General features: G+C 41.4%; 2 protein-coding genes across 4 annotated transcripts in view; one reads left to right on the top strand and one right to left on the bottom strand.

Annotated features, from left to right (window-relative positions):
- Window positions 1–23,401, top strand: part of WDR3 (WD repeat domain 3) — a 31,294-nt gene extending 7,893 nt beyond the window's left edge. For 2 of the 3 annotated variants that reach the window (XM_019458000.2, XM_019458001.2), the window contains exons 5-27: window positions 983–1,061; window positions 1,931–2,026; window positions 2,979–3,092; window positions 3,298–3,399; window positions 3,844–3,941; window positions 4,806–4,913; window positions 5,433–5,663; window positions 8,023–8,116; window positions 9,948–10,049; window positions 11,619–11,704; window positions 12,094–12,229; window positions 12,927–12,983; window positions 14,257–14,357; window positions 14,576–14,687; window positions 15,139–15,273; window positions 15,551–15,601; window positions 16,583–16,648; window positions 17,145–17,237; window positions 17,963–18,010; window positions 18,915–18,958; window positions 20,601–20,729; window positions 22,233–22,326; window positions 22,640–23,401. In XM_019458000.2, the coding sequence (XP_019313545.2) occupies window positions 983–1,061; window positions 1,931–2,026; window positions 2,979–3,092; window positions 3,298–3,399; window positions 3,844–3,941; window positions 4,806–4,913; window positions 5,433–5,663; window positions 8,023–8,116; window positions 9,948–10,049; window positions 11,619–11,704; window positions 12,094–12,229; window positions 12,927–12,983; window positions 14,257–14,357; window positions 14,576–14,687; window positions 15,139–15,273; window positions 15,551–15,601; window positions 16,583–16,648; window positions 17,145–17,237; window positions 17,963–18,010; window positions 18,915–18,958; window positions 20,601–20,729; window positions 22,233–22,326; window positions 22,640–22,795 (2,332 nt within the window). In that variant the 3' untranslated portion in view covers window positions 22,796–23,401. The remainder of the gene's footprint in view (window positions 1–982; window positions 1,062–1,930; window positions 2,027–2,978; window positions 3,093–3,297; window positions 3,400–3,843; window positions 3,942–4,805; window positions 4,914–5,432; window positions 5,664–8,022; window positions 8,117–9,947; window positions 10,050–11,618; window positions 11,705–12,093; window positions 12,230–12,926; window positions 12,984–14,256; window positions 14,358–14,575; window positions 14,688–15,138; window positions 15,274–15,550; window positions 15,602–16,582; window positions 16,649–17,144; window positions 17,238–17,962; window positions 18,011–18,914; window positions 18,959–20,600; window positions 20,730–22,232; window positions 22,327–22,639) is intronic. The other variant, XM_053890701.1, reaches the window with a different exon arrangement.
- SPAG17 (sperm associated antigen 17) overlaps window positions 17,001–27,413 on the bottom strand; it is a 200,298-nt gene continuing 189,885 nt past the window's right edge. Inside the window, exon 50 of the mRNA XM_053889321.1 lies at window positions 17,001–17,187. The gene's annotated coding sequence lies outside the window, so the exon portion shown is untranslated. The remainder of the gene's footprint in view (window positions 17,188–27,413) is intronic.

The raw sequence follows: 27,413 nt of genomic DNA, 5'->3' as shown, positions 1-27,413 counted from the left end.
CTTCGTAAATTGGGTTTTTTGTCTTTTGGTTTTTTCCAGTTTGGTCATGAAGGAGAATTATATTGGATTTATATTAGTGAAGAAGCAGGGAAGAGGTGTTTGAGGCAGGAGGAGTAAAGCTCATTGGCAGGGAGACTCAGAAGCCAATTAACGAGAGGTTTTGAAAATGGTGCTGAAGAATTTGATTTTGATTCTATAGAGAACCTGGAGCTAGTGTAAGTTTAAAAAGTTGTGATTATCTGATAGTAGTTTATTGGATGTAATGAAGGAACGGGAACGGACAAAGAGATCAGATGAAAAGCTATGAAAATAATTCAGGCAGTAGAACTGAAATTCAGGCTTGTGTACAGAAATGAATTCGAAGGAGTGAAGGCCTCACAGAGGCGGCATAGAGACCAGCTGGAAGCAGGAGATGGGGGAGCAGAAGAGATCCGAGGTATTTCTGTGTCAGACAGCTGACAGAAGGAAAAGGTTGATGCTGCCATGCTCGAAATGGGGGGCCACAGGTCCATCACACAGGTGATATGTGCCTTATCACTCTGAATTCAAGGTTATTTTTGTGCTCTCAGGTGCATCGTGGTATTTTGTACCTAATAGCCACATGGAGTTAGGATTTTTTCCTCCTTAAAAAAAGGAGTAGGGGCGCCTGGGTGGCTCAGTGGGTTGAGCATCCAACCTTGGCTCAGGTCATGATCTCATGGTCCGTGGGTTCATGCCCCATGTCAGGCTCTGTGCTAATAGCTCAGAGCCTGAAGCCTGCTTCGGATTCTGTGTCTCCCTCTCTCTGACCCTCCCCTGTTCATGCTCTGTCTCTCTCTGTCTCAAAAATAAATAAACATTAAAAAAATTTTTTTTTTAAAAAAAGGAGGAGTAGTAGCATTAGACATGTTGCTGTGTGTATTTTTTTGAAGGCAACAAATGAGTCCTTGATGTCCTGTTTACTGATTTTTCCTCATAAAATTTTTCTCGTTTCTTTTTTTAGTGGGAAAGATACCCTGGTGAAATGGTGGGACCTTGACACCCAGCACTGCTTTAAAACAATGGTTGGCCACCGAACTGAGGTACATGTAGGGTCACGGGCCCAGGGAAAGAATGGCAAGGCAGAAAGAAAAGATGGTGTTCTCTCCTGCTTTGTTTTTACTACTCCCAGTAATCCTTGCATGCTGTCCTGAGAGACAGAGAGGTTGGTGCGGTGGAGGAAGTGCCGGCCGTGGGAGCAGATACAGCTGCTTCGGGATTTAGTAAAGATTGGCCTTGGATAGGTTTTTAACCCACGAATAGGAGTTTCATTGCTTCTAAGTAATGTGTCCACCTTTATGATTGTAGGGGGGTTTAATGACACTGTACAGTGCCTGGTCCGGTGACACGTAAACAGCAAACGTGGCCATTTTAAGAGTCACTTGAACATACATATTTTCAGTGAAGAGCAGGGAGTATTTTAGATCGTTGTATCCTCCTCCATGTTTTGTTCTCACCAGGCTTTCAAAAACATACCTGGAATTAATGATGATGAAAAGCAAACTAGATTCTTTGTTGACTCGCAACAATACTGTTCTTAGATGTTTGAGGCTGAAAATTATACAGTAGACATCAATGGGGGTACCTTTTATTTGCAAGGCACTGCTGAAACAAAGAAGTACCAGACTTAAAATCGTCCTTTGAGTGGATTCTAGTTAGATCGATTTGTGCTGAACAGCCATTATGTAAATTTAAGGGTAGGAAATTACAGAGAAACTTCTGTTCTACCACAGGCCACTTTTTCTTTCCAAAGGTTAGAATTTCTTTCAGTATTTTGAAAAGGTTACCTAATATTAGCTTTGTAAATTCCAAAGGGATTTCGCTACAGATAGTATACTTAGACTTTTGGAATGCCACATCATATATCCTGGAATGTCTTAAAAATCCTGTTTGATCTTTTTATACCCTGTAGGTGTGGGGGTTGGTTCTCGTGTCAGAAGAAAAGCGACTCATCACTGGGTCTTCCGACAGTGAGCTGAGGGCGTGGGACATAGCCTACCTACAGGAGGTAATTGCTTTTCTGATTATGGGCAGCGCTGTGTTTTAGCAGCCCTGCTAAAGCCCCTGCTTCATGGGCTCATCGAATTTAGAATCAGATGTAATCATTGAGTTCTTCTCATTGTACTAGAAGGAATTCTATCACTGATAACTTCCAACTCCTAAACAGATATTTTTTTTCTTCATTATTAGTGCCATTGCCCTCATTCATTTGAGTTTGAAGAAGGATAATTTTAGGGTTACACCTTCTGGTAATGCTAATCTTTTACTTTGTGGAACTCTTAGCACAAAATTCCTGGACCTTTGGGTGTCCGTGGGTGGACTTAAGAATATGTGTGGCCCTTTCCCCTCGGACAAAAATCTGTGTAAAATTTCCATGTGTTTATAAAAATATATTCTGAGAAGATCTGTTACTTTCTCAGATCCGTAAAGATTTTGTGTGGAAAAAAGTTTATGGACCTCAAATTTAGCTGGAGTTAGGTGTGGAGTGTTGTGTTCAGTAGCTGTTCTGGTGGGTTCTACTGCAGTAGTCTAGGCTGTATCGTTGCTTCTTTAAAGGAGAACATATAACCTCTGTAGGTTTTATTGCCTCTGTCATTCTCAATTCCAGACTTGAATCTTTCCTCCACAATATGGTGGTAGCTCTTTTACCTAAGAAGGTTTTAAAGTTAATGAAAAGTCAGTCACCGTTTTTTTTTTTTTTTTATCTTAGATTAAGTTAATAACTTATTAGCTATAGTCCATACATTTCAGAAAGTTATTGGAGATAGGATAGTGAACACTTTTGTTTGCATTTGCTATAGTCAGTTTTTAAAATACTCTAGTAAACGTCCTACCATTGAAGAGGTTTGATCAAAGAGAACCCTAAATGGAAGTTACCGGTGGCCATGAGGATAGGTTTCTAAGTCATTAGGGCTGGGACACATTATTTCAGCTTTTATTTTCCTATTTTTATAAAACAGATGGATGACCTAGAAGAACCAGAGCCCAAGAAAAGCAGAGGGTCTCCCCCTGGGATACAGGATACACCTGAGCCTCGGGATGGTACCCCGGAGACAGATGAAACTCCTGAGGACGTAATTCTTTTTCTTTTTGTTTCTAAGCTTCATTTGAATTGAGTCGTAGGAACAATGAGAATTGGAGATTTTTTAATTTAAAAATTTGCAGTTCTCATCATTTTAGGAAATACCTTTGTCACCCGCATTTCTTAGAATCGTATCTTTTCAGAGGTTTGACAGAACTTGCATTTAACCTTCACCTTCTCTTTTGCTTCTTCCGTAGCGCATCCTTACGTGCAGAAAAGTTGGTTCCATCATGCGGGAGGGCAGGGACAGAGTCGTGAACCTTGCCGTAGACAGGACGGGCAGGATTCTAGCTTGCCACGTGAGTACCAGTCGTCAGACAAAACAATAGGGATGGGCTGTTCCCTCTCAGAGACCGTGCTTGTTTCACATTCAGTGCAGAGACTGCGTTTCCCCCAGTCGTGTTAACAGTTCTGTATGTGCTGCTGTGTAGACTTAGGATCCCTAGCTTCTATTAGCATAACACAGTCATAGTTACTGTGATGGTCCTTATCGTTAGCAAGCATTAGTGTGTACTTTCTAAGCAGTTTAATGGCAATAGCTTCCTCTTTGGTCTTGAGAGCAATGCTGTGATAGGAAGCGGTATTCCCACTTTACACACGAACCAACAATCCCAGAGAGAGGGAGTTGTCCCAGCTAATACAACCAGGAAGCCCTGAAGGAACATTCTTGTTTAGGTCTTAGTGAGAAAAAGCTACATTACAAATTGCCTTTCCTGGACTCACGTCAACTTTCACCTTTCTAGGGAACCGATTCTGTGCTAGAAGTGTTCTGCATCCTTTCCAAAGCGGAAGTTCAGAAGAAAATGGATAAGAAGATGAAAAAAGCTAGAAAGAAAGCAAAGTTAGTTTTTTTAAAAATACGTACTACTAATAAAATATCTTGGGTGGGCCACATAGCCCTGATAGAAAAACTTCTTTAAGGAAGTGATTACCCTGCTAGCAATTACTGTTAAAAGCTAGAGAAGATTTTGTGTAGCACTGATAGTCCAAATTTTAAATTTCTGCTCCACGGTACAACTTCATAGTACATTCCTGAGTCTTGAGCTCAGAGCCATACAGAACTACAAAAGCTGTACAGATTTCGTAAAAATAGCTTGTAAATGATTTTGTTCTCAGGCTGGCAGGTGTCTTCAGTGACAGCAGCCCGTACAGAACGAAGCTGGGTTGCATAATGCTAACAGTGGAGGTCATGAGGAGAAAGACTGTAGCAATGACATTTGGGGGCAAAATAACCTTGGAATAGGTTGTTATAATAACCACAGTAACTGTTTCCTCAATGGTTGAAATTTAGCAAGGCTCAAAGGAAAAGACACCTGACTTGGCAAATTTTTTGAGACCTCTGGTTTATCTGACATTGTTAGATTGATAGGTACAGGTTAGTGGATCTTGTAAAAAGTTCTGAAGTAAAGAAAGTTTACGAAAAACATATCATTGGGATAGTTTGAATTACAAAGACTTGGCCCGGGAAATTTTATGGGCCGTTGCCTTCAGAATCCATTTATTGAGGGTACCTGTTAAATGGAATAAAACTTTGTATTTATGACACTGTAGTTTACAAAGCACTTCTGCATACACTGTGTTGTCTAATTCTCACGGTAATCCTGTGGTTAAGTGACTCCCAGGATCACACAGAACTTGACTCAAGTAATTGCAAAGATTCTTCTAGAAAAGTAGTAGCATGATAGTCTTTTTCCCCCCTCTCTAGATTAAATTCTTCCAAAGGGGAGGAGGAAGACCTTGAAGTCAATGTTGAAATGACTCTGCAAGATGAAATCCAACGGGTGACTAATATCAAAACTTCTGCCAAAATCAAGTGAGTAAAAATAAAGTATCTGAAGTACTTGAAAGTAGCATTATAGAAATATTGTGCTACAAAGTTGTATTAGCTTTTTTATGCTATTTGTAAGCAGCCTAGAGGAATTATATATTTGGAGACAGTGATCATGGGATATCTGCCCTCAGCATGGGCCAATTATTCATCATCTCATATTTGTTTTATTAGAATAACCTTTTCTATTTGTTTAGTCTTCTTTCCTGCTGCTATTTAGAAAGAAAAACATGTACCCTATGTTCCAAAAGGATTTATGGTCACTTAAAAGATTATACACACAAAAGCAAGTTATATGTCGGATTCAGTATCTGAGCCCAGGTTTCTTTGACTTAACAGCCTATGCTCAATGACTGTCCAATTCTCAGAGCATTTTTTGTAAAATTCTTTACAGTTGCTCAAATGTCTTAGGTTGAGGACACGGTGAAGCCGTTCTACTGGAAAACGTTCACCTTGTGAGCGAAGATGGTAGCTAGAACATTTATGAATTATTTTCTCATGCAGATCCTTTGACTTGATTCACTCGCCTCAAGGAGAGTTGAAGGCGGTCTTCCTACTGCAGAACAACTTGGTGGAGTCCTATTCGCTGAGCCCATCTGCACCTGCTCCTCAGGCTGTGAGGACGAGCAGAATCACCATCGGGGGTCATCGCAGCGATGTGCGGACTCTGTCTTTCAGCTCAGACAACATTGCTATCCTTTCAGCGGCGGCGGAGTCCGTGAAGATATGGAACAGGTTTGTGAACTGGTGCTCTCCATAGCTTTATCCAGTCGTGTGATTTTCCCCGTGAATTAGGTTTAAGTATGCTTTTTTGTTTTTAAGTTTAGTTATGTATTTTGAGAGAGAGAGAGAGAGAGAGAGAGAGACAGAGCAGCACAGAGCCTGACATGGGGCTTGATCTTACGAACCATGAGATCGTGACCTGAGCCAAGATCAAGACTCGGACGCTCAACTGACTGAGCCATCCAGGCCCCCCAGACTTGAGTACTCTTGATGGTTGGTTGTTAGTCTCTTCAGGCCCTACCTACAGTTCCCTCAGAACGTATCTTAACTGTAGGCGTGTGGAGTTTAGAGTGGGAAAAGTTGCCTTTTTAAATTTGGTGCCCAAAAAATGCAAGCTTATTCCATGTGTGAAGCTTGTCGCTGTACTTGGCTCGAGGAAAATGCACAAACGTGCTGCCTGTTCCTTCAGTTCTAATAGGCTGTTAGTGCTGCCCAGTATTTTGACTGCAATTTCTCATTCCTGACTTTCCTAGATGACTATTCTATACCTGTTGTCTCCTCAAACCCCAGACACCCCTAGCACCTATAAGCTAGTGAGCTTGCTTCCTGGTTCACTAAAAAAACGGAATCCTAGAAAACGTTCACGTGCTCCCAGCATATCTGCCAACTAGGCTGCATCTACACCCACATAATCCGTCTTCCCTCCTGTTACCATGGTGGTACTCCTAACCAGAGTTCCTCACGACGTGTACCTGAGGTTCTTCCTCTGCTCCCTGCGAGCGCTGGTCCTCCTCCTCCACCTGTAACGTGCCTGCTCTACTGGATCGTTCCCCTCAGCCTACAGATATGCTCTAATATCTCCCATCTCAAAAGTAATGCCCCGTTTCCTGCTCAGTCTCTCCAGAGCCAGCCCATCCTCTGGTTTCTTTTCTCCATTCTGTCTCCATTCTCCATTAGGCCTTTCCCCACTGTCTCGCCACAGCAGCTCTTGTCACTTCATCGCTGATCTTCATGTTTCTGAATCCCGTGACCTAAGAGCTTCATGTGATACTCTCTCCTTGAATTGATAACTTCCTTGGACTCTCATTACTTCCTCTTCCTCTGCTGGCTGTTCCCTCTGTCTGTGCCGGGTCCTTCTTACCTTTCTGACCTCCAAGTGTCTGACTGCTTCCAGGGCAGAGTCTTTGGACCTTTTCTCGGTCTACAGTCACTTTACGCTGCTTTCTCTGCACTCACCATGCATAAATGTTTCTCTAGCTTTAGCTTCTCCCTGAACAGCAGACCCTTACATTTAAGTAAGGTGGATGTCTAATTGGGCATGTCAAGGTTTTATGTCCCAAACCATGCTTGTGATCCTGTTTCTCTGACAGCCTACCCATCTGCTCAGGGCCGTTCCCCCATCCCCGGCCCCGTTCACTAGCGGGTCCTGTCAGCTCTACTGTCAGGACATGGCCCGCATCTGACCACGTGTTATCACCTGTGTGGCCGCCACCAGCCCCATCCGCTGTCCTTCTCCCCGGGGTTGTCGCGATAGCTTCCTGACGGGTCTCCCTGCCGTGTGCCTCACCCTCTTCGGTCTCTCCACACAGCCACCAGAGTGCTCACAAACCTCCCCTCTGACTCCACTCCCGTTCTGCTGCCCTAGAGCTTGCTGGCCTGTTGTCATCCCCTAAACCCAGCAAGAACGTGCCCCTGTGGTGGCGGTTGTGCTCCTGGTCTTTGTGCCTGGAACCATCTTCCCCATTAGATACAGGCTTTCTCCCTGTCTTCTCACCAAATGACAGTCCTGCCCTCGACCAGGACGCCCTCCTCCTCCCTTCTGACCAGCATGGTTTCTTCGGGACACCTGCCAGCACTGGATAGGCCAGCATGTGGCTGCCTCGTTCCTAAAGAATGTTCGGGTTTATGAGGTTCAGGACCTCTTTTCTGTTCAACACACTGTTATATTGCCAGCACCTAGAATAGCATTTGGCATTCAGTAAGTTGTTGATTGAAGTGGGCATTTGATGTTTATCTGTTGAGTGGATGAATGCTTATGGTCCAATAAAATGAACTTTACTTGCAGAGATATTAATATGCTAATTCAGCCTATAATCCTCTGGGCTCACGTCTTTATGGTGGCACAGCGGGCTTCGTTGAGCCCAGCACATGCTTTTTTATGCCCTGCTGTTACATAATCTCTGTTCTTTAGGATTAGGAGGCCCCTACACAAAAAATAAAGTTAGGTGCCATGTAATTTTTTTCTCTCTTGACTATAATTAGGTTTGAGCCAAAGTCTGTGGCTAGGTGTGTATTGAACGTACGCATTGACCTCTAAGATGGGGAGGCAGGTTTCTTAATGTGTGAGTTCTTTATTCCTTCTTTCCCACAGGGCCACGCTACAGTGCATTCGCACCATGACCTGTGAATACGCGCTTTGCTCGTTCTTCGTACCTGGTGACAGGCAGGTGGTCATAGGAACAAAGGTAAACAGACTTCTCGCACTCTGGAGGCTCTTCTCGATATTCTTAAAGTTGTTGAAGAATTCTGGCTCCTGTTTTTGCACAAAACAGGAATGTATTAGAAATGTATTAGAGCTGGATGATATGTGAAGGTTGGTAGTCGGTTCCCCTTTTTTTTTTGAGGGGTTTTCTTTTTAGTTGTAGGTTCTTTATTTTATAAAAAAATCAAACCTTATGTTATGAGTAATAAAATTACAATCACGACCTTGAGATCACTGTCCATGTTTTGGTGATCGGCCTTTCACGCATCTTTTTATGAGCACCTACATAGTTGTTTTAAGAAGACTAATGATAAAATATACAAAGTACTTAGTGTCATGCTTGGCAGATTGGAAGCATTCAATGGAGACAGACTGACTAGTCCTCATTCCCAGTTGCTAATAAGATTGGAAGATAGACATGCAGGAATGAGCAGACACAGATTTGGGTTCAGATTCTCCCCCAAGGTCACCAAACTTCTCTTAGTGTGTTTCCTTATCTGTATAATAGGATGGTGACACTTGTTTTTTGACAGTGGCTTTTGCACTAGATGGGCCTACGTCTGAGTGCTAGATTTTCCACTTGCTAGCTGTGAGAACTTTGGACATTACCTACTCCTGTAAGCCTTGGTTTTCTCATGTAAAATGGGGTGAATAACCTACGTCACAGTAGGTAAAGCACTTAGCACAGAAACTGACTCACAGCAAATAACTAATGACTAAGAGCTGGTAGTAGAGGCACAGGGAGAATAAGGTCATGGAATACTTTAAAACGTGCTTTGCAAGTTATTTGTCATCGTTATCCCCCTAAACCAGTGCTGTGTGCACATGATCACTTTATTAGAAATCCTGTGTATCACAATGGGTATTTTTTGCCCAGCTGAAAGTGTAAAATAAGCTAGAGAGATTTTTAGGGTCAGTGTTGGAATGGACATTAAGTGCCAATTAAAAGTTTCTCTCATCTTTCATTCATTCTTTCAACAAACGTCCCTGTATTGTTTTTGTTAGGAAAACATGTTGCGAGTACCTTCCAGGTCCACCTACCTGTATGACTAAAGTGCAGTCCCACATCCCAGCCCAGTCTCTGATCATTTAATGTACGTGATCTTATTTAACGCCCACAGCAGCTTAGAGAGGTTGCTGCTATAAGCCCCATTTTGCAGATGAGAAAATGGGCTCTTGGAGGTGAATTCAGCAGTAGTCAGCCCTGGGACCCCAGTCCTTCCACCTTATGCTCTCCGCACCCCCCTTCCCCTGCAGAAGCCCATCATAGAGCGGGCTTTGCCGCTGTGTGTTCCTCGCTTGGTATTGTGACCGCGGCATATCCCAATTACTAAACAGGAAGTGTGTCTCATTGTTTTCTAAGCCTTTGCAGTTTATTTTTAAGTCCATTGCCCTCCCTAGCATTGTAGGTAGATTTCTGTTTCTCACTGTCAGTGTACTGGAGAGGAGGAAACCAAAACTAGATGGAGAAATGTTGGTTAAGCCAGATACCATTTAAAATTGCTTTAACTCGAAAGGTTTTTAGGAGCATTTGCTGCTGTGTTTCTCCTGGTTTGCCTCTGGCCATGCTGTTGCCCTTCTGAAGTTGAGGGATCAGTGAAAGTGACGAGCCCAGTACTGTGAGGCCGCAGGCTCTGTCATTGGGCAGCAGAGCAACCCTGCCAGAGACTGCTCCACGCATCGGCGGCCTCACTCATCACGCAGAACGTGCGCTCCATTCACAAGCAGTTGGCCACATCTGAATTGTGTAAGCATGAATCTTAGAGGGTATGGGTGTGTTCATTGGAGCTGTGTTCATTTTGTGTCTTCCACAGACGGGTAAGCTGCAGCTTTATGACCTGGCCTCAGGAAATCTGCTGGAGACAGTAGATGCACACGATGGAGCTCTATGGTCCTTGTCTCTCTCTCCAGATCAGGTAACTAAGCCAGACATTTGGATCCGGACTTCAGTACACTAGCTGCCTTTCCCGTTGCTTGCATCAGCGTTTCCTGCTGCCTGCCAAAGATTCTTCAGGATATCTTTAAAGAAAGCCAACTTTTTGTCTAATCATGAGATTTTCTAAGTGGTGGCATATCATGTGCCTGATAATATGGATAGCTGTCGTAGCAAGTGAATTCTCGTTCAGCTGCATGACATCAGATTACTTGGCCTCATGATTTTTACCAGTGCTTTGTGCTGCTTCCTAAAAGGAACTATTTCCTTGGGCAACAAAGTGCAGAGGATGCAGTAGACTTTCTGTTTCTCCTTTCAGTCCCTACATCCACGAGGCTAGAAGTCTAGTGTTTGTAGCAAACGTATCAGCCCTTTCAAGTCAGTAACAGGGTGCTTCCCTTGTGAGGGGTCACCTTGGAGAACTGTATGCTTATTCTAGTAATGGTGCTGTTGGTCAGCATTTTGAGATGTTTTTTGACAATACTTTAATAAGAGCTTGTGGCCCATTCACTTGAACCTTCTCAATAGTGGCAAACCATCTACTGAAAGTAGCTGTTTTTGGAAAAAACGGAATCTGGAAGTTAGAACAGGTTACGTCGTCTGTGGTCAGAATAAAACAGCATTTAAAGTTTAAATAGTAGTAACATCTAGGATTCTATCTCTTGAAGTATTTTTATTATTTTTTTTAACATTTATTTATTTTTGAGAGAGAGCAGAGAATGAGTGGGGGAGGGGCAGAGAGAGAGAGGGAGACACAGAATCCAAAGCAGGTTCCAGGCTCTGAGCTGTCAGCACAAAGCCTGATGCAGGGCTTGAACTCACGAACCCTGAGATCATGACCTGAGCTGAAGTTGGACGCTTAACTGACTGAGCCACCCAGTTGCCCCTCTCAAAGTATTTTTATATCCATCTTACCCTTTATTCTTTCATAATGGTTTTAGAAGCTAGATAGTCTTGGTCATTTCAGCATCACAAGGGTCCTTGTAAGGTTGTTTCCTATGTTACAAATCTCAAATGGCAGAATAAACACTTGCGATCTAGCTTTCTGACCCATGTTCTATAGAGTTTAACACTACAATGCGATGGGACTGATTTTCTTGATACTAGAAAACAATTTCAAATGTATTTTACGCAGAGACATTGCAAGAATAAATTTATACCCTTCTGAGAAATACTTTGAATGAACTTATTTAGATGATCTAGTCTGTGTATATTTGTCAAACCATTTTATTAGCAGCAACTTCTTTTGACTGGTGCTTTCTTAGGTGGAGCAAAAGACCCTACAGTGTTCAGAGTCCTCCTGATGCTGAACGAAAGTATAGCTAGAACTTTCCCCTAGCTACTGTCTACATTAGCTCCTGCTAGGAATTTACAAATAAGATCTGTGGCTGCCGCCCCAAAAGAGCAAGGAGAAGGGTTAGGGAAACTACATTTTTCTTCATTCTTCTCCCATGCCATTAAATACAAATGGTCTTTTATGCTGTTTTGATGTCGTCTTATCAAAGTTTCCATAACAAAATATTTTTTAATTGCAATGTCATTTGATTTTCAGCGTGGCTTTGTGACGGGTGGTGCAGATAAATCTGTCAAGTTCTGGGATTTTGAGTTGGTAAAAGATGAGAATAGTACCCAGAAGAGGTGAGTAGACATTTTTTAATTAGTGTCCTTGTTTTAGAGTGAAAATGGGGAACTACTGAATGGGTTTTTGACATATATTTTTTTTTAATGTTTATTTATTTTTGCGAGAGAGACAGAGCATGTGTGGGGGAGGGGCAGAGAGAGAGGGAGACACAGAATCCGAAGCAGGCTCCAGGCTCCCAGCTGTCAGCACAGAGCCCGACGCAGGGCTCAAACTCATAGACTGCATGATCATGACCTGAGCAGAAGTCGGACGCTTAATCGACTGAGCCACCCAGGCACCCAACATGTGTATTTCTCTTGTGCTCCGGGGACTTTTTGGAATTTTTGTCTGCCTTTGTAGAGCCCTCATTTATTAATTTTTCCCTTGATGCTTTCTGTCCTGCTAGACTTTCTGTGAAACAAACCCGAACCTTGCAACTAGATGAAGATGTTCTTTGTGTCAGTTACTCTCCCAATCAGAAGCTGTTGGCTGTCTCTTTGCTGGACTGTACTGTGAAAATTTTCTATGTTGACACTTTAAAGGTACAGTGATTATGCCTGCAAATAGTTTCTGTCTTTCTGACTGACCTTGGTTGGGTTGAGACTGTAAAGTGGCCCTAACTGTGCCCAGCAGTGATAGGTTTCTAAAAATTTATACGGGAATCAAAACATTTTAGGTGCACTAGGAAAGCCAGAGTTTTAAAGAACCCTTTGGTTCATAAATTTTGCTTGAGGCAAGTTATATTTCGTAAGTTCAGAAAATCCTGTTGCAGCCAGTAGCTTAAGAGCGTTGTTGGGTCTCCCGGGCAGTGCTTCCACACTTGGCTATACGTCGGGATCGTTTGGGTTGCTTTTAAAACTATAAGATTACTGGGCCCTGGGCCCCGAGTCGGCAGGACTGGATCTGGCCTGGGAACATTGTTGTGAAGCGAGGGCCCAAAGTCTTTTCAGCTGAGAGGTGCCGTGAACGTCCCTGTGCCCTATTGTGCCTGAGGCAGTGGGCGTCAGGGGCATGCCGGGCTCCACTGCACTGCAGCGCTCGTGGCAGGTGCATGCAGGGTCCGCATGCTGGACCCAGGCTGAGCTGCCTTCAGTGGTTTGTCTTCTCGGGAAATATAAAGCAATCCAGAACAGTGTTTATTATATTTTAAAGTTATATTTTTGATCCACTTGTAACAAACAGTGCCTATATTTTATAGATAGATGTGAATTATTTGTTCTTTTTTTTTTTAATACTTAGTTTTTTCTCTCACTGTATGGACACAAACTGCCTGTTATATGCATGGACATCTCTTACGTAAGTAAAATGTAAACAATGTCTCAGAAACAAGTTGTCTTTTCTAAAGCACTTTCTTAGTTCTTGGCTTGCTATCTTCACTTAAGAGTATTTTTTTCATCCTGTTGTTAATCTTTCACCCAAAAAAGCCATAAAATGACATATGTTATAATTGTACCTTAAATATGTATATTACTTTAGTACTTTCAGAATATGTTCACAAATGTCTTAATTAATCCTTAAAACTAACCCCACTGTGGATTTTCCAGATAGTATTTTGCTGTCTAAAATACTATAATTGGTAGACCGCCCTAAAATATGATTTTAAAAAAGGCTTCCTCTTTGTTCTGAAGGATAATGCTGGCGAGGAGGATGGAACTTGGCTTCGTATTTGGACACTTACCATATTTTGCACTATCTGTATACTTTTAGTCTCTTGACCAAAATCATATTTTTGCAATGTCTAGTTATGGCTAAGAGTGGCAATAATGTGTTTAAAGACACGATCTAGTCTGTGTGAAAGGGATCAGCCCCGTGCTCTAGCTGTTTGAATTCCATGCGTTAACAGTAGGTAGGTGTCACACAGTATTTCTGGTGTTCTTTTTTTAAATTTTTTTAATGTTTGTTTATTTTTGAGAGAGAGAGAGAGACAGAGTGTGAGTGGGGGAGAGGCAGAGAGAGAGGGAGACACAGAGTCCAAAGCAGGCTCCAGGCTCCGAGCAGCTTAGCACAGAGCCCTATGTGGGGCTCGAACCCACAGACAATGAGATCATGACCTGAGCTGAAGTCGGACGCTTAACCGACTGAGCCACCCAGGTGCCCCGTTTTCCGGTGTTCTTATGTTGACAACCATTTGAATGAGAAGTTGAGATAGGAAAGATAGGAGAAATAGAGATCAGGAACATGAGATAAAAGGCTGGGTTGCAAATTTTCCAGTAGGTTCTTTCCCAGACTCTTCTTTCCTTCTTCCTCCCTCTTCCCCCAAATCCTAGGACAGAGATTAGACATTTTTCCTATGTGTTTAACAACATAAATAGGTAACTGACATCAGGGCACACCACCACCCTACAGCAGTACAAACCCACTGGAGCCGCAGAGTTCTTGCTCTCACTCAGCAAGCTTTTAAAGGCAACCTTAGATAAAAGCAAAGAAATAGGTGCTCTTGATAGATGAAATTAATTGTTTGGTATTGATTTTACTGTTTCCGGAAAAAGTGGGTTAAATGTTCTGGGTAGTCTAATTGTAGAGTTTCTGATAGTCAAGCAAAGTAACGGTTTACTTCTCTTCCTTGTAGGATGGGACACTAATAGCCACTGGCTCTGCTGACAGGAACGTGAAAATCTGGGGTTTGGACTTCGGGGACTGCCACAAGTCTCTCTTTGCGCACGATGACAGGTAGGTGCTGTCTTTTCAAAGACGTCCCTTTGCGTCACCTGTATCATTTCCCTTGTGCCTCTGTGTCTATTATTTTGGTATTTTCAGACAGTCATAAATGTAAAATTCTAAAATATAAATAATCAGGCATTCTAGAACTAGCTCTTCAAAACTATGTGCATGAGACTCTTCACTAATGTGGAATTTGATGACATTTGCTCCCTTCTCTCACTTTTCAGCGTGATGTACCTCCAGTTCGTACCCAAGTCCCACCTCTTCTTCACCGCTGGGAAGGACCATAAGATTAAGCAGTGGGATGCGGACAAATTTGAACACATACAGACTCTGGAGGTGACTCTTGCTGCTTAGTTTCCTCAGTTCTCGGTACTTCAGAACTTTGCTACTCAGTATTCAGTACTTCAGAACTTTACTACTCAGTTCTCAGTACTTCAGAACTACTTTTTTTTCTTTTTTTAATTTTTTTTATGTTTGTTTATTTTTCAGAGTGAGAGAGACAGAGGATGAGTTGGGGAGGGGCAGAGAGACAGGAAGACACAGAATCCCAAGCAGGCTCCAGGCTCTGAGCTGTCAGCACAGAGCCTGATGTGGGGCTCGAACCCACAGACTGTGAGATCATGACCTGAGCCAAAGTCGGACACTCAACCGACTGAGCCACCCAGGCGCCCCTTTCAGAACTACTTTTAAGATCAAGTGTGGACTTCCCACTGATGTAGAGCAGGCATCGGTCAATGAATAAGGTATTTCTTCTCAGGGTTTTTGTTTTTGTTTCTTTTCTCTCCAGGGGCACCACCAGGAAATCTGGTGCTTGGCTGTAAGCCCCAGTGGAGACTATGTTGTGTCATCGTCCCATGACAAATCTCTGAGACTTTGGGAGAGAACAAGGGAGCCTCTTATTCTTGAGGAAGAAAGGGAGATGGTAAGGACTTAGGCTTGGTTACGGAGGTGCTGGTGGGTATCTGACCTGCTGTCCCAGCCGCGGCGTTCTGTCTAGTGTGGCCACCCCTCAGCCAGTGCGAATCCAGGGACCTCCAGGAGATGTTTCCAGCACTACTGTCACTGATTCAGCAGCCACACAGAGACAGAGATGCTATTAGGGGACTGCATTTTGAAAGAAGCAGCTTTTCAGTCTCATTTCACTTCGTGTAGAGACCATGTCTTTTCTTCCAGATTGACTTCTATCTCTCTCTTGACAGCAAAGGGAAGCAGAATATGAGGAGAGCGTGGCCAAAGAAGACCAGCCAGTAGTAAGTAGATCTTTTGGGACTCTGGGATTGAGCCCTGTGATTATCTTATTCGAATTTACTTTAGTTTCAAGAATTTCTAATGGAATTAGAATTAGGATCACATACTGAAGTCATCACCAGCTCATACAGGACGCTGTCTGTGCAGTCCTGTTTGATTCAACTGTATAGCCTGATTTTGAGGGACAAATGACTGACCAAATTTGGTAATGGCATGATTGTCATTCTCACTATTGTTTTGTTTCATTTTTTAAGGAGGCCTCATGGAATCATAGAACAAAAATAAAAATCAAAAGGTTTCGGAATTTGTGGGGGTTTTTTTGCCTTTAATTTTAGAGAGAGAGGGAATGTGTGAGCACATGCTAGTGGGGGAGGAGTAGAGGGAGAGAGAAAGAGAGAGAGAGAGAGAGAGAGAGAGAGAGAGAGAGAATCCCAAGCAGGCTCCACACTCAGTGTGGAACCCAGTGGGGGCTCAACCTCACAACCCTGGGACCATGACCTGGTCGGACACTCAACTGACTGAGCCACCCAGGCTCCCTTGGGCATTCTCTTTAAACTTTTGTAGAATAGGATATTCTCATAATAATGAATATAAAATACTTGCCAATGTTTGGCACTTAGTAAGTACCCTATTAACAGTAGTTGGTAACACCATGTTACCATTATTATAGTGATGTCTGTTCTTTTCTGGATATGATTAATTTATTGTGTTTTTTTTTTTTAATGTTTATTTATTTTGAGTGAGAGCGCATACACGTGTGCAAGCAGGGGAGGGGCAGAGAGAGAGGGAGAGAGAGAATCCCAAGCAGGCTCCACGCTGTCAGCCTAGAGCCCAATGTGCGGATTGATCTCACAAATCACGAGATCACAACCTGAGGCAAATTCAAGAGTCGGATGCTTAACTTACTGAGCCATCCAGGTGCCTCTAATTGGTTCTGTAATGCCTCTCAGCAGTATTGTCAAGGATCTCTTTTTTTCTGGCAGGTTCCAGGAGAGACTCAAGGTGACAATTACTTTACTGGAAAGAAAACTATTGAAACGGTCAAAGCGGTAAGTTGATACAGAATGTAGTATCTCATTTTTAAAGAGGATCCCAACTTTTCAGTGAAAAGTTTTTGTCAACCAGATAGCCCTTTTGTGGCGACAAGTTGATGAAATATGTAGGTGGAGATCATAACCCCTGTTTTCCTTCCTTGTAACCGAGGACAGAAGTAGTGCCAAGTCCGTGATGGTTTGTAGAAAGGAGAGCTCATTCTTCCAGTGTTCTGGAAGCGGCACCTCTCAGGTGCCGGGAGCTGCCCTGCTCCCTGAGTGCACGTACATACGGTCTCACCTGAATCCAAGACGCTTAGTGTCCTCCCCATAAATTAGAAAGAAAAGAAAAACCAAAGACGTCTACAAGTGTCTGTCTGGCACTCTACTGACACGTGTTTATTACACGGATTCAAGTTATCTGGTAGTTCTCTAGTCAGGTCTTCTGGTTGCAGTGTTCCAGAATGATGGGGCATGTGGCAATGATGTCTGTCCTTTGTCGCCATCTGTGTAGGCTGAGAGGATCATGGAGGCTGTCGAGCTATACCGAGAGGAAACTGCAAAAATGAAGGAACACAAAGCCATTTGTAAAGCTGCAGGGAAAGAGGTGAGATAGTCCATGAAGTTACACTCTGAGAAATGTGTCTAAATGGAATTCCTGAGATGAAAACCATCATTTTAGGACTTTCCTGACTTAGAACTGCAAATGAGATAAATGTAATAGTCTTTCCTATTTCAAGTATTAGAAAGAAGGAGTTGAGGGCCTAGGAGGAGGGAAGCTTGGTTTTAATGGAAAACAAAAGAGAGGAAATTCCAGACTGAGGTGACCATTATATTGGGTAGAAACTCCTGCTGCTGCTTTGGTTGCAGAGGCACTGTAACCATTCCAGATTTCCAGATAAAATATTGTCCCAACTCATTCATCAGCACTATTAAAACTAAAAGGCCTGGTCATTGTTTTATATTCTTTCAATTTGTAGGGTTTCCCTTTTCAAAACTAGAGTATGATTGTCGCCCTGCGATAGTGCCTATCCAAGTCTTGTTTTTTTTTTGTTTTTTTTTTTTTTTTAATTTTTTTTTCAACGTTTTTTATTTATTTTTGGGACAGAGAGAGACAGAGCATGAACGGGGGAGGGGCAGAGAGAGAGGGAGACACAGAATCGGAAACAGGCTCCAGGCTCCGAGCCATCAGCCCAGAGCCTGACGCGGGGCTCGAACTCACGGGCCGCGAGATCGTGACCTGGCTGAAGTCGGACGCTTAACCGACTGCGCCACCCAGGCGCCCCTCCAAGTCTTGTTTTTTAATGATGTGATTTAATAATTTCTTCATAGGTTCCTCTTCCCATCAACCCCATCCTGATGGCCTATGGCAACATCTCTGTGAGTAGAGTGTCTAACAGCTTCCCCCTGGTTACTCAGAGGTTACTTTCAGGGACAAGAGAGGCAAAGTAGGAAGTGAAGAGGCATGATTTTTTTTTTTTTTTTTTAACGTTTGTTTATTTTGAGAGAAAGAGAGGAGTGTAAGTGGGGGAGGGGTGGAGAGAGAGAAGAGAGAATCCCAAGCAGGCTCCTTACTGTCAGCCCGGAGCCTGACACAGGGCTCGATCCCATGGACTGTGAAATCATGACCTGAGCCACGATCAGAGTTGGACTCTTAACTGACTGAGCCACCCAGGCGCCCCTCAAGAAGCATGATTTGAGGCTGGACGTATTGGGGAATACTTTGCCGTTAAAACTTTCTTTTGTCTTCCGTGGTGTTGAGTATTTCAAAAGGACCATTTTAGCGTAACTTCCAAGCCATCCTTTTTGGTTGGACTGGATGGCATTCTCGTATTTTCTAGTGCTTATTTGTCCAGTTTCCAAAGCCCTCTTGCAGATTCTGTCCATGTAAATGAACTTGGAAATTGAGCTTTCCGGAGGAAAAGTTGGCATACGTCAGTCAGATAGAGGAGGAGGGAGAAATGGGACAGTGTGTGCACATCGAGCAGTCTGCAGTACGTTCCATGCACGTGTCATTCGTCGCACTCATCCTGTGAGTCAGGGCAGCCTCATTTTACTGCTAGGAAACTGGCCTGACTCACAGATAGAAGGTAACACAGTTGGGGAGTGGCAGAGCTGGACTGCGAACCCAAATGTGACAGACTCTAAGCCCGCACATGCATTGCCCGCTTAGAGCCCCGTTTGTCATGTGAGCGGGATCCCTGGTGTTTAGGAGACAGGAATGAGGGAGCCTCCGTAGAAACCAACCCAAGGCATCACTAAGGCTGCTGTGCTTCCTTTACAGCCTTCAGCTTATGTGTTGGAGATTTTTAAAGGGATCAAGTCGAGGTGAGTCCCAGTGTACGGTTACAATTTGTCAGCTAACATTTACTGACTGCCTGTCTGACCATGAGATAAACAGGAGTTATAACTGATGGTTATTTTCCATGTAAGTTGAACTATGTCAGCATTTTGGTGGAAAATAATACATTATAATAAGGCTTTTTTTGAGGCAGAGCCAGGAGGCTCCTCCTAAACTATGAAGGGAAATTTTAGGGACAAATGAAGGGTAGTGCTACTGCACATTGTGAGTAATGAAAGCATCTATCATCGGTCACAAGTACCGACTGGTAACCTTTTCTGATTGTGTGTTTCCGATGGCTTATTTTTATTGGAATCCTGCTGTATATAATGTTGTATCCTGTCCTTTTTCACAGAATATTTCCTGAGCGTTTGCTCATGTTACCAATATTCTTCAAAAATAAATTCGTTGTGTTATATCAAAACACTCATTGCATGGATAATTACTATTGGATTTGCTTTTGATTTTTGCCGTTAGCAGTAGTGCTTCTGTGAACACCTTTACATAGAAATCTTCGTTGTTGTTTTTTAAGATAAGAATCCTAGCATAACAATAACTGATCAATGGGCATGAGCTCCTTAAAGGTCTGTGTTGTGGAATTACTTTCCAGAATGCTTGTAATGACTTTTTACCAGGCTTTGAAAAATTCTTTGCCAGTTTCAGAGGCAAAAGGTAGTATTGTATTATATTAATTTCTTTCAATTATTAATGAATTTGTTGGCCTTTTGTCTTTTTTTCCTGTGAATTTTTAGTTTCCCTTTCTTGTACTCTTCAGTAATTTCTCATTGGTTTCTAAAAATTCTTTATATCTCTTGTTCTGTATTTTTAGGATCATGTTTCTTGTTTGTGATTTACCTTTGGGTTTTATTTATGAGTTTGACCTACTGATAGGTCATAACAATTCTCAATATCTAAATCTGTCCCTTACAACAAGAAGTAAACAGACCTGAGGATAATGACGAAACTTCACTAGAGAAACGTAAAAGAAAATTTAAATGAATGGAAATGTTACACATTCCTAGAAGGGAAGATTCTGTGTTCTAAAGATTTACTTGTTTTTTTAAAAAAACTAATTTACAGGTTGGTGACTCTAGTTGAAGTCCTCTTGAGATTTGGAATTGGAATTGATGAAATGATATTAGAACTAGTTCAAAAAAAGTAAAACAAACCAGAATAATAGCAAGAGTTAGATTCTCCTGGATTAAAAAGCTATAAAATTAGCAGAACTAAAATACTACAGGATTGTTGTCAGAATCAGTCAGTCATGAGGACCAACTTGAAAGCCCTGAAAGAGAGTCTGAAATGTAAAGATTCAATATATGGTAAAAGAAGTATCATAATGTAAAGGCGGAACATTCAACCAAAGAGTTTGGAGAAATTAGTTACTCTGGAAAAACAGATTCTCCTATCGTGCCATGGACCAGAATGCATCAAATAGATTAAAATATTAAATGTAAAAAACAAAACATGGAAAAGAGGGAACCATCCAGAATATAAACGAATATTAAATTTAACTCTGAATGGGTAAGATCTATTCAAACATAAAATCATAGAAAAATCAGTAGAAGTTTTAAAATTGAGCAGGTTAAGAAATGTGGCATTTTTAGTGTTTATTCTCTTTGTCTTCAGCGAGCTGGAAGAGTCTCTGCTTGTGCTGCCTTTCTCTTACGTCCCAGACGTCCTGAAGCTCTTTAACGAATTCATCCAGCTGGGCTCTGATATTGAACTTCTGTGCAGGTGCCTCTTCTTTCTGCTCAGGTAACCTGCTTTCCAAAGAGTACCGTGTCTACTTGGCCTGACCGCCCCAGTGCTACTTTAACTGATGGTGTCCACACTGGAATTAGGAGCTCCGATGTTTGAGACTCAGAGATGGTTACAGGATTTCACTGCTGTGTGACATAAATTATTTCTTATGCTGTGGAATCAGTCTTGTCCTTAAACAAGGGACATGGTGGCCCATCTCTTTAAGTAATGAGGCGGAGCACTGCTCAGGGATGCTTAGTAGGCATAAGCCTCCAGGCTGCAGTAGCTCTGGTTCTGGTCTGTTTGCTGAGAGCCCAGTACCGAGTGGCCAGTTGGCCTCATTCGTTGTGTCTGTTTAACTGTTTAGTGTAAGCAAAAGGATTTGGTTTTGTCCTCCTAACAGCATCGTCTGGAATAGTGCCTTTATTTTCCTGGGTCTCTAGAAACAAATGGAAACATCAGGGCATATCCAGAGGGAAGTAAGCAAACAAAGGAAATATGTTTATTAGACTATTCTTAAATATGTAGAATTGCTCTTAATGTGTAATTGAGAAGAGTGTGTTTGTAGGAGTTTAAGAGTGTACTCTTGTATCTTTGCCCCCTCAGTCTCCAGCTGTTACAGCAGAGACCGGGAGTAGAGACAGATCCAACACTCCTTGAAACGCTATTAGGAAGACAAGATATAAACTCATCAGCCAATACCAAAGAGTTAAAAAACTAACAGATATATTTAGAGAATTCGTATTTGAATTGACCTATTTTCATGACTCTTAATCCTGTGTTCCTTTTATTCCATCAAGATAGTAGCAATAGAAGAACAGGGATATGTTTATGTTAGTCTCTTGCCATATTTATAATTTGAGGCAAGTGATGAGGCCTCAAGTTGGCACTCAATGATGTTGCTAATAATTTCTTACTGCTTGGCATAGGTACTAAATCGGGGTTTCTGATCTTAAGGGAAACACTAGGAATATTTCCAGCATATCAGAGGGTTGGAGATGGCTAGTGCCTTACAAGTAGCTGTGACAGGTCACACATGAGTGTGAGTTACGCATCGAGGAACATGAATTCACTGAGGTCATCTTGGTACTGTAGGTCAGAGTTCGACTCTCGTCAGTGACTATCTTCTTTTTTGCTGTGGCTTCCCTAGAAATATTAACAAACCTTTGTTGAGTTAGCATTTCTTAGCACACTCATTCCTCTCTGAGCTTTCCTAGAATACCGTTGTCAAAGTCTGCGGCCTCATGGTAGATGGCAGGTAAAAGGGCCAGCTTTGCAAACAAGTTGAATGTGTCATAACTTTTAGGATAGTATTGTTAAAATTGACATCAGATAAAAGTGAGTAGTAGAGAGGAAACATCTTCAGCCATTTTTTATACTGCCATGATATGGTAAAATTAATCCTTTTTTCGCTTTTTTTTTTTTTTTTTTGGTTTGATATTATCTGTTTGCTTTTCTAGAAAGGATAAGTGGAGCACTACCTCTCTTTGTAACGTGACTGTTTTGTTTTTCTATTAGGATTCACTTTGGGCAGATCACTAGTAACCAAATGCTTGTGCCAGTCATTGAAAAATTAAAGGAAACAACTATTTCAAAAGTCAGCCAAGTCCGGGTAGGTATCCCTGTAGTAATGCAGTAATGAGGGGGAAATCCTAGTGTGTGTGTGACTTTGAAGTAGCACAGTGAGCTGTGCCTTGTCTTTGGTGATATTGACCAGACATATATCTGTATTGAGGTAAGATTTCCACTGTATTGGATAAAGAATAGAGAGAAGAAAACAAAACAAGAAAGACCTTAGACAAGGAGGGATGCCTTGGAACACCTGAAGAACACCTGAAGCATTGGTTCTCCTGACTTGCACATGCTGCTGTGATTGAGTTCAAGTGAGAGAATGTTCATCTCACCTTTCTTCTATCCCTCCCCAGGATGTTATTGGCTTCAATATGGCAGGTCTTGAATATCTCAAGAGGGAATGCGAGGCAAAAAGTGAAGTTATGTTTTTTGCTGATGCTACCAGCCACTTGGAAGAAAAGAAGAGGAAGAGGAAAAAGAGGGAGAAGCTAATTTTAACATATACTTAAAACTGAAATGTGGTACCCTTTTCTTTTTATTTAAAAGGACTTCTAAACTAAGCTGTCAACTTAAAAATTACCAAAGACCAGAGCTTACTGTGTTACAGAAGATGTCAGGATGTGGTTCCCAGCTTTGCCTGAGGAGATCCCGATGTGAGATTATGGGCCCCATGTCTTGGACATAAAGCCTCAGAGTTCAGAATCTTTCTGTGCCCTCAGAGGTTGAGCCCTGCAGGAGGTGTTCCTATCATATTCTGTCAGGGAACAACGAACTTTTTGTTTGTTTTTTACTAGTTATTTCACTAGAGCTAAAATGAACATTTCAAAAGTTTTTCTTATTTCTGTGATAACAGAAGATTTGTTGATATGTTACTCTTTGTATTACGTTTTATCTCCTGCAGAGACCGTTTTATCTCCTGCAGAGACCGTCAAGTGCACAATTGATTGCCCTCTCCCCATAAGTGCAGAGTCATGGACTTAGCTGAAAAGGACCATAAAAATGATCTAAAACAGCCTCCTTAAGCTCAACCTCTTGCAGGAGGTTATAACTGTATGTAAAAATATCTAATTGCTAATCTTTTCTACTTGTTTCTAATTAAAGTGTAGTTAAGCTGAGATGTCTTACTGGGCTTTTGGGTGATTAATACCATATACATATGTATGTACACGGTAAGGATTTGGGGAGGTGAGAATATTTTAGGAAAAGAAATGGATACATTCCTTTGGGCCTGACTTTTCTTTGTGGGAAGTTTTTAAGGCACTAATCCAACCTTGTTACAGTTCTGTTTGGATTTGTGTTTGTTTTTTTTTTCTTCAAGATTTATTTAAATTCTCGTTAGTTAACATACAGTGTAACATTAGAGTCACATGTCCAGTATAGTGATTCAGCACTTTCATACAACATGCAATGCTCATCACAAGTGCACTCCTTAATCCCCATTGCCTTTTTAACCCATCTCCCCCCACCGCCTCCTTCTGGTAACCATCAGTTTGTTCTCTACAGTTAAGTCTCTTTCTTGGTTTGCTTCTCTCTTTTTCTCAGTTTGTTCATTTGTTTTGTTTCTTAAATTCCAGGTATGAGTGAAATCATAATTGTCTTTCTCTGACTTATTTTTCATAGTATAATAATACTCTCTCGCTCCATCTATGTCATTGCAAATGGCAAAATTTCATTCTGTTTCGTGGCTGAGTAATATCCCATTGTATGTATGTACCACATCTTTATCCATTCATTAACCGATGGACACTTGGGCTGCTTCCATAATTTGACTTTTAAAGGTTTTGGTGCTATAACATTGAGATGCATTATCCCTTTGAATTAGTACTTTTGTATTCTTTGGGTAAACGCCTCATAGTGCAATTGCTGGATCATAGGTTAATTCTAACTTTAATTTTTTGAGGAAACTCCACAGTGTTTTCCAGAGCAGCTGCACCAGTTTGCATTCCCACCAACAGTGCAAGAGGGTTCCCCTTTCTCTACATCCTCACCAGCACCTGTGGTTTCTTGTGTTGTTGATTTTAGCCATTCTGACAGGTGTGATGTGATCTTTCTTTGTAGTTTTGATTGGTATTTCCCTGATGACGAGTGATGTTGAACATCTTTTTGTATGTCTGTTGGCCATCTGGATGTCATCTTTGGAAAAAGATCTGTTCATGTCTTCTCATTTTTAAATTGGATTATTTGTTTTTTGTGTGTGTTGAGTTGGGTAAGTTCTTTATAGATTTTGGATACTAACCCTTTATCAGATATGTCATATGCAAATATCTTCTCCCCTTCAGCAGGCTTTCTTTTAGTTTTGTTGATTGTGTCCTTCGCTGTGCAGAAGCTTTTTATTTTGATGAGGTCCCAATAATTTATTTTTGCTCTTGTTTCCCTTGCCTCAGAAGACATACCTAGAAAGAAGTTGGCTATGCTCGATGTCAAAAAGGTTACTGTGTTCTCTCAGAATTTTATGGTTTCAGGTCTCACATGTAGGTCTTTCATCCATTTTGAATTGATTTTTGTGTTTGGTGTAAGAAAGTGGTCCAGTTTCATTGTTTTGCACATTGCTGTCCAGTTTTCCCAACACCATTTGTTGAAGAGGCTGTCTTTTTCCCATTGGATATGCTTTTCCTGCTTTGTTGAACATTAGTTGACCATATAGTTGTGGGTTCATTTCTGGGTTTTCTGTTCTGTTTCATTGGTCTGCATGTCTGTTTTTGTGGCAGTGCCGTACTCTTTGGCTCACTTCAGCTTTGTAATATAACTTGAAGTCTGGAACTGTGATGCCTCCAGCTTTGCTTTGCGTTTTCAAGATTGCTTTGGCTATTCAGGATCTCTTGTGGTTCCATACAAATTTTCAGATTGTTTCTTCTAGCTATGTGAAAACTTCTGGTGGTATTTTGATAGAGATTGCATTAAATGTGTAGATTGCGGGGCGCCTGGGTGGCTCAGTCGGTTGAGCGTCCAACTTGGGCTCAGGTCACGATCTCGCGGTCCGTGGGTTCGAGCCCCGCGTCGGGCTCTGTGCTGGGTGCTCAGAGCCTGGAGCCTGTTTCGGATTCTGTGTCTCTCTCTCTCTCTGACCCTCGCCCGTTCATGCTCTGTCTCTCTCTGTCTCAAAAATAAAATAAAACGTTAAAAAAAAAAAAAATTAAATGTGTAGATTGCTTTGTGTAGTATAGACATTTTAACATTATTTCTTCTTCTAACTCATGAGCCTGGAGTGTTTTTCCATTTCTTTGTGTCATCTTCAATTTCTTTTCATCAGTGTTTTATCGTTTTCTGAGTATTGGTCTTTTACCCCTTTGGGTAGGTTTATTCCTAGGTATCTTATGTTTTTGGTGCAGTTGTAAATGGGAATGTTTTCTTAATTTCTCTTTCCGCTGCTTCATTATTGGTATATAGAAATGCAACAGATTCTGTATGTTGATTTTGTATCCTGTGACTTTACTGAATTAATGTGTCGGTTCTAGCAGTTTTTTTGGTGGAAGCTTTCAGGTTTTCTACATAGAGTATTATGTCGTCTGCACATAGTGAAAGTTTGACTTCTTCCTTGCCAATTTGAATGCCTTTTATTTCTTTTTGTTGTCTGATTGCTGAGGCTAGGACTCCCAGTGCTGTATTAAATAACGGTGGTGAGAGTGGACATCCCTGTCTTGTTCTGTAGAGGAAAAGCTCTCAGTTTTACTCGTTGAGGATGATATTAGCTGTGGGTGTTTCATATATGGTCTTTATTATGTTGAAATATGTTCCCTCTAAACTTACTTTGTTGAGGGTTTTTATCATGAATGGATGTTGTACTTTGTCAAATGCTTTTTCTGCATCTATTGAGAGGATCATATGGTTCTTATCTTTCTTTTATTAATGTGGTGTATCATGATGATTGATTTGTGAATATTGAACCACCCTTGCAGCCCAGAAATAAATCCCACTTGATCATAGTGAATATGTTACTGTTGGATTTGGTTTGCTGGTGTTTTATTGAGAATTTTTGCATCCATGTTCATCAGAATATTGGCCTATAGTTCTCTTTTTTAGTAGAGTCTTTATCTGGTTTTGGTATAAGAGTAATGCTGGCTTCATAAAATGAATTTGGAAGTTTTCTTTCCTTTTCTGTTTTTTCAAACAGTTTGAGAAGAATAGGCATGAACTCTTCTTTAAATATTTCATAGAATTCCCCTGTGAAGCCATCTGGCCCTGGACTTTTGTTTGTTGGGACTTTTTTTTATTACTGATCAGTTCTATGCTGGTTATTGGTATGTTCGTTTTCTTTTTGTTTCAATTTTGGTAGTTCATGTTTCTAGGAATTTATCCATTTCTTCCAGGTTGTTCAATTTGTTGGCATATAGTTCTCATAATATTCTCTTATAACTGTTGTACTTCTGTGGTGTTGGTTATTCTCATCTCTCATTTGTGATTTTATTTATTTGAGTCCTTTTTCTTGATAAGTCTGGCTAGAGGTTTATCAATTTAACTGATGTTTTTCCCAAGAACCATCTCCTGATTTCACCAATCTGTTTTATTGGGGTTGTTTTTGTTTGTTTTGGTTTTTTTTTTAGTTTCCCTTCTTCTGCTTGCTTTAGGCTTCATTTGTTGTTCTTTTTCTAGCTCCTTTAGGTATAATGTTAGGTCATTTATTTGAGATGTTTCTTGCTTCTTGAGATAGGCTTGTATAGCTATAAACTTCCCTCTTGTAACTGCTTTTGCTGCATCCCAAACAAAGGTTTTGGACTGCTATGTTTTCATTTTCATTTGTTTCCATGCATTTTTTTTTTTTTCTTCTTTGATTTCCTGGTTGACCCATTCATTGTTTAGTAACATGTTGTTTAGTTTTTATTTGTGGTCTTTCCAAATTTTTTCTTGTGGTTGACTTCAAGTTTCATAGTGCTGTGGTCTGAAATATGCATGGTATGATCTCAATCTTTTTGTATTTGTTGACGCCTGTTTTGTGACCTAATATGTGATCTGTTCTGGAGAATGTTCCATGCGCACTTGAAAAAATATGTATTCTGTTGTTTTAGGATAGGATGTTGTAAATACATCCGTTAGGCCCATCTGGTCAAGTGTGTCATTCAAAGCCATTGTTTCCTTGTTGATTTTCTGTTTAGGTGATCTGTCCCTTGGTGTAAGTGGGGTATTAAAGTG

Source organism: Panthera pardus, unplaced genomic scaffold, assembly GCF_024362965.1.
Source record: "Panthera pardus isolate Hobbes unplaced genomic scaffold, ASM2436296v1 HiC_scaffold_11, whole genome shotgun sequence".
NCBI classification, from domain to species: Eukaryota; Metazoa; Chordata; class Mammalia; order Carnivora; family Felidae; genus Panthera; species Panthera pardus.
Note: the sequence above shows the minus strand (reverse complement) of the source record. Positions and strands in the feature narration are given on the sequence as shown.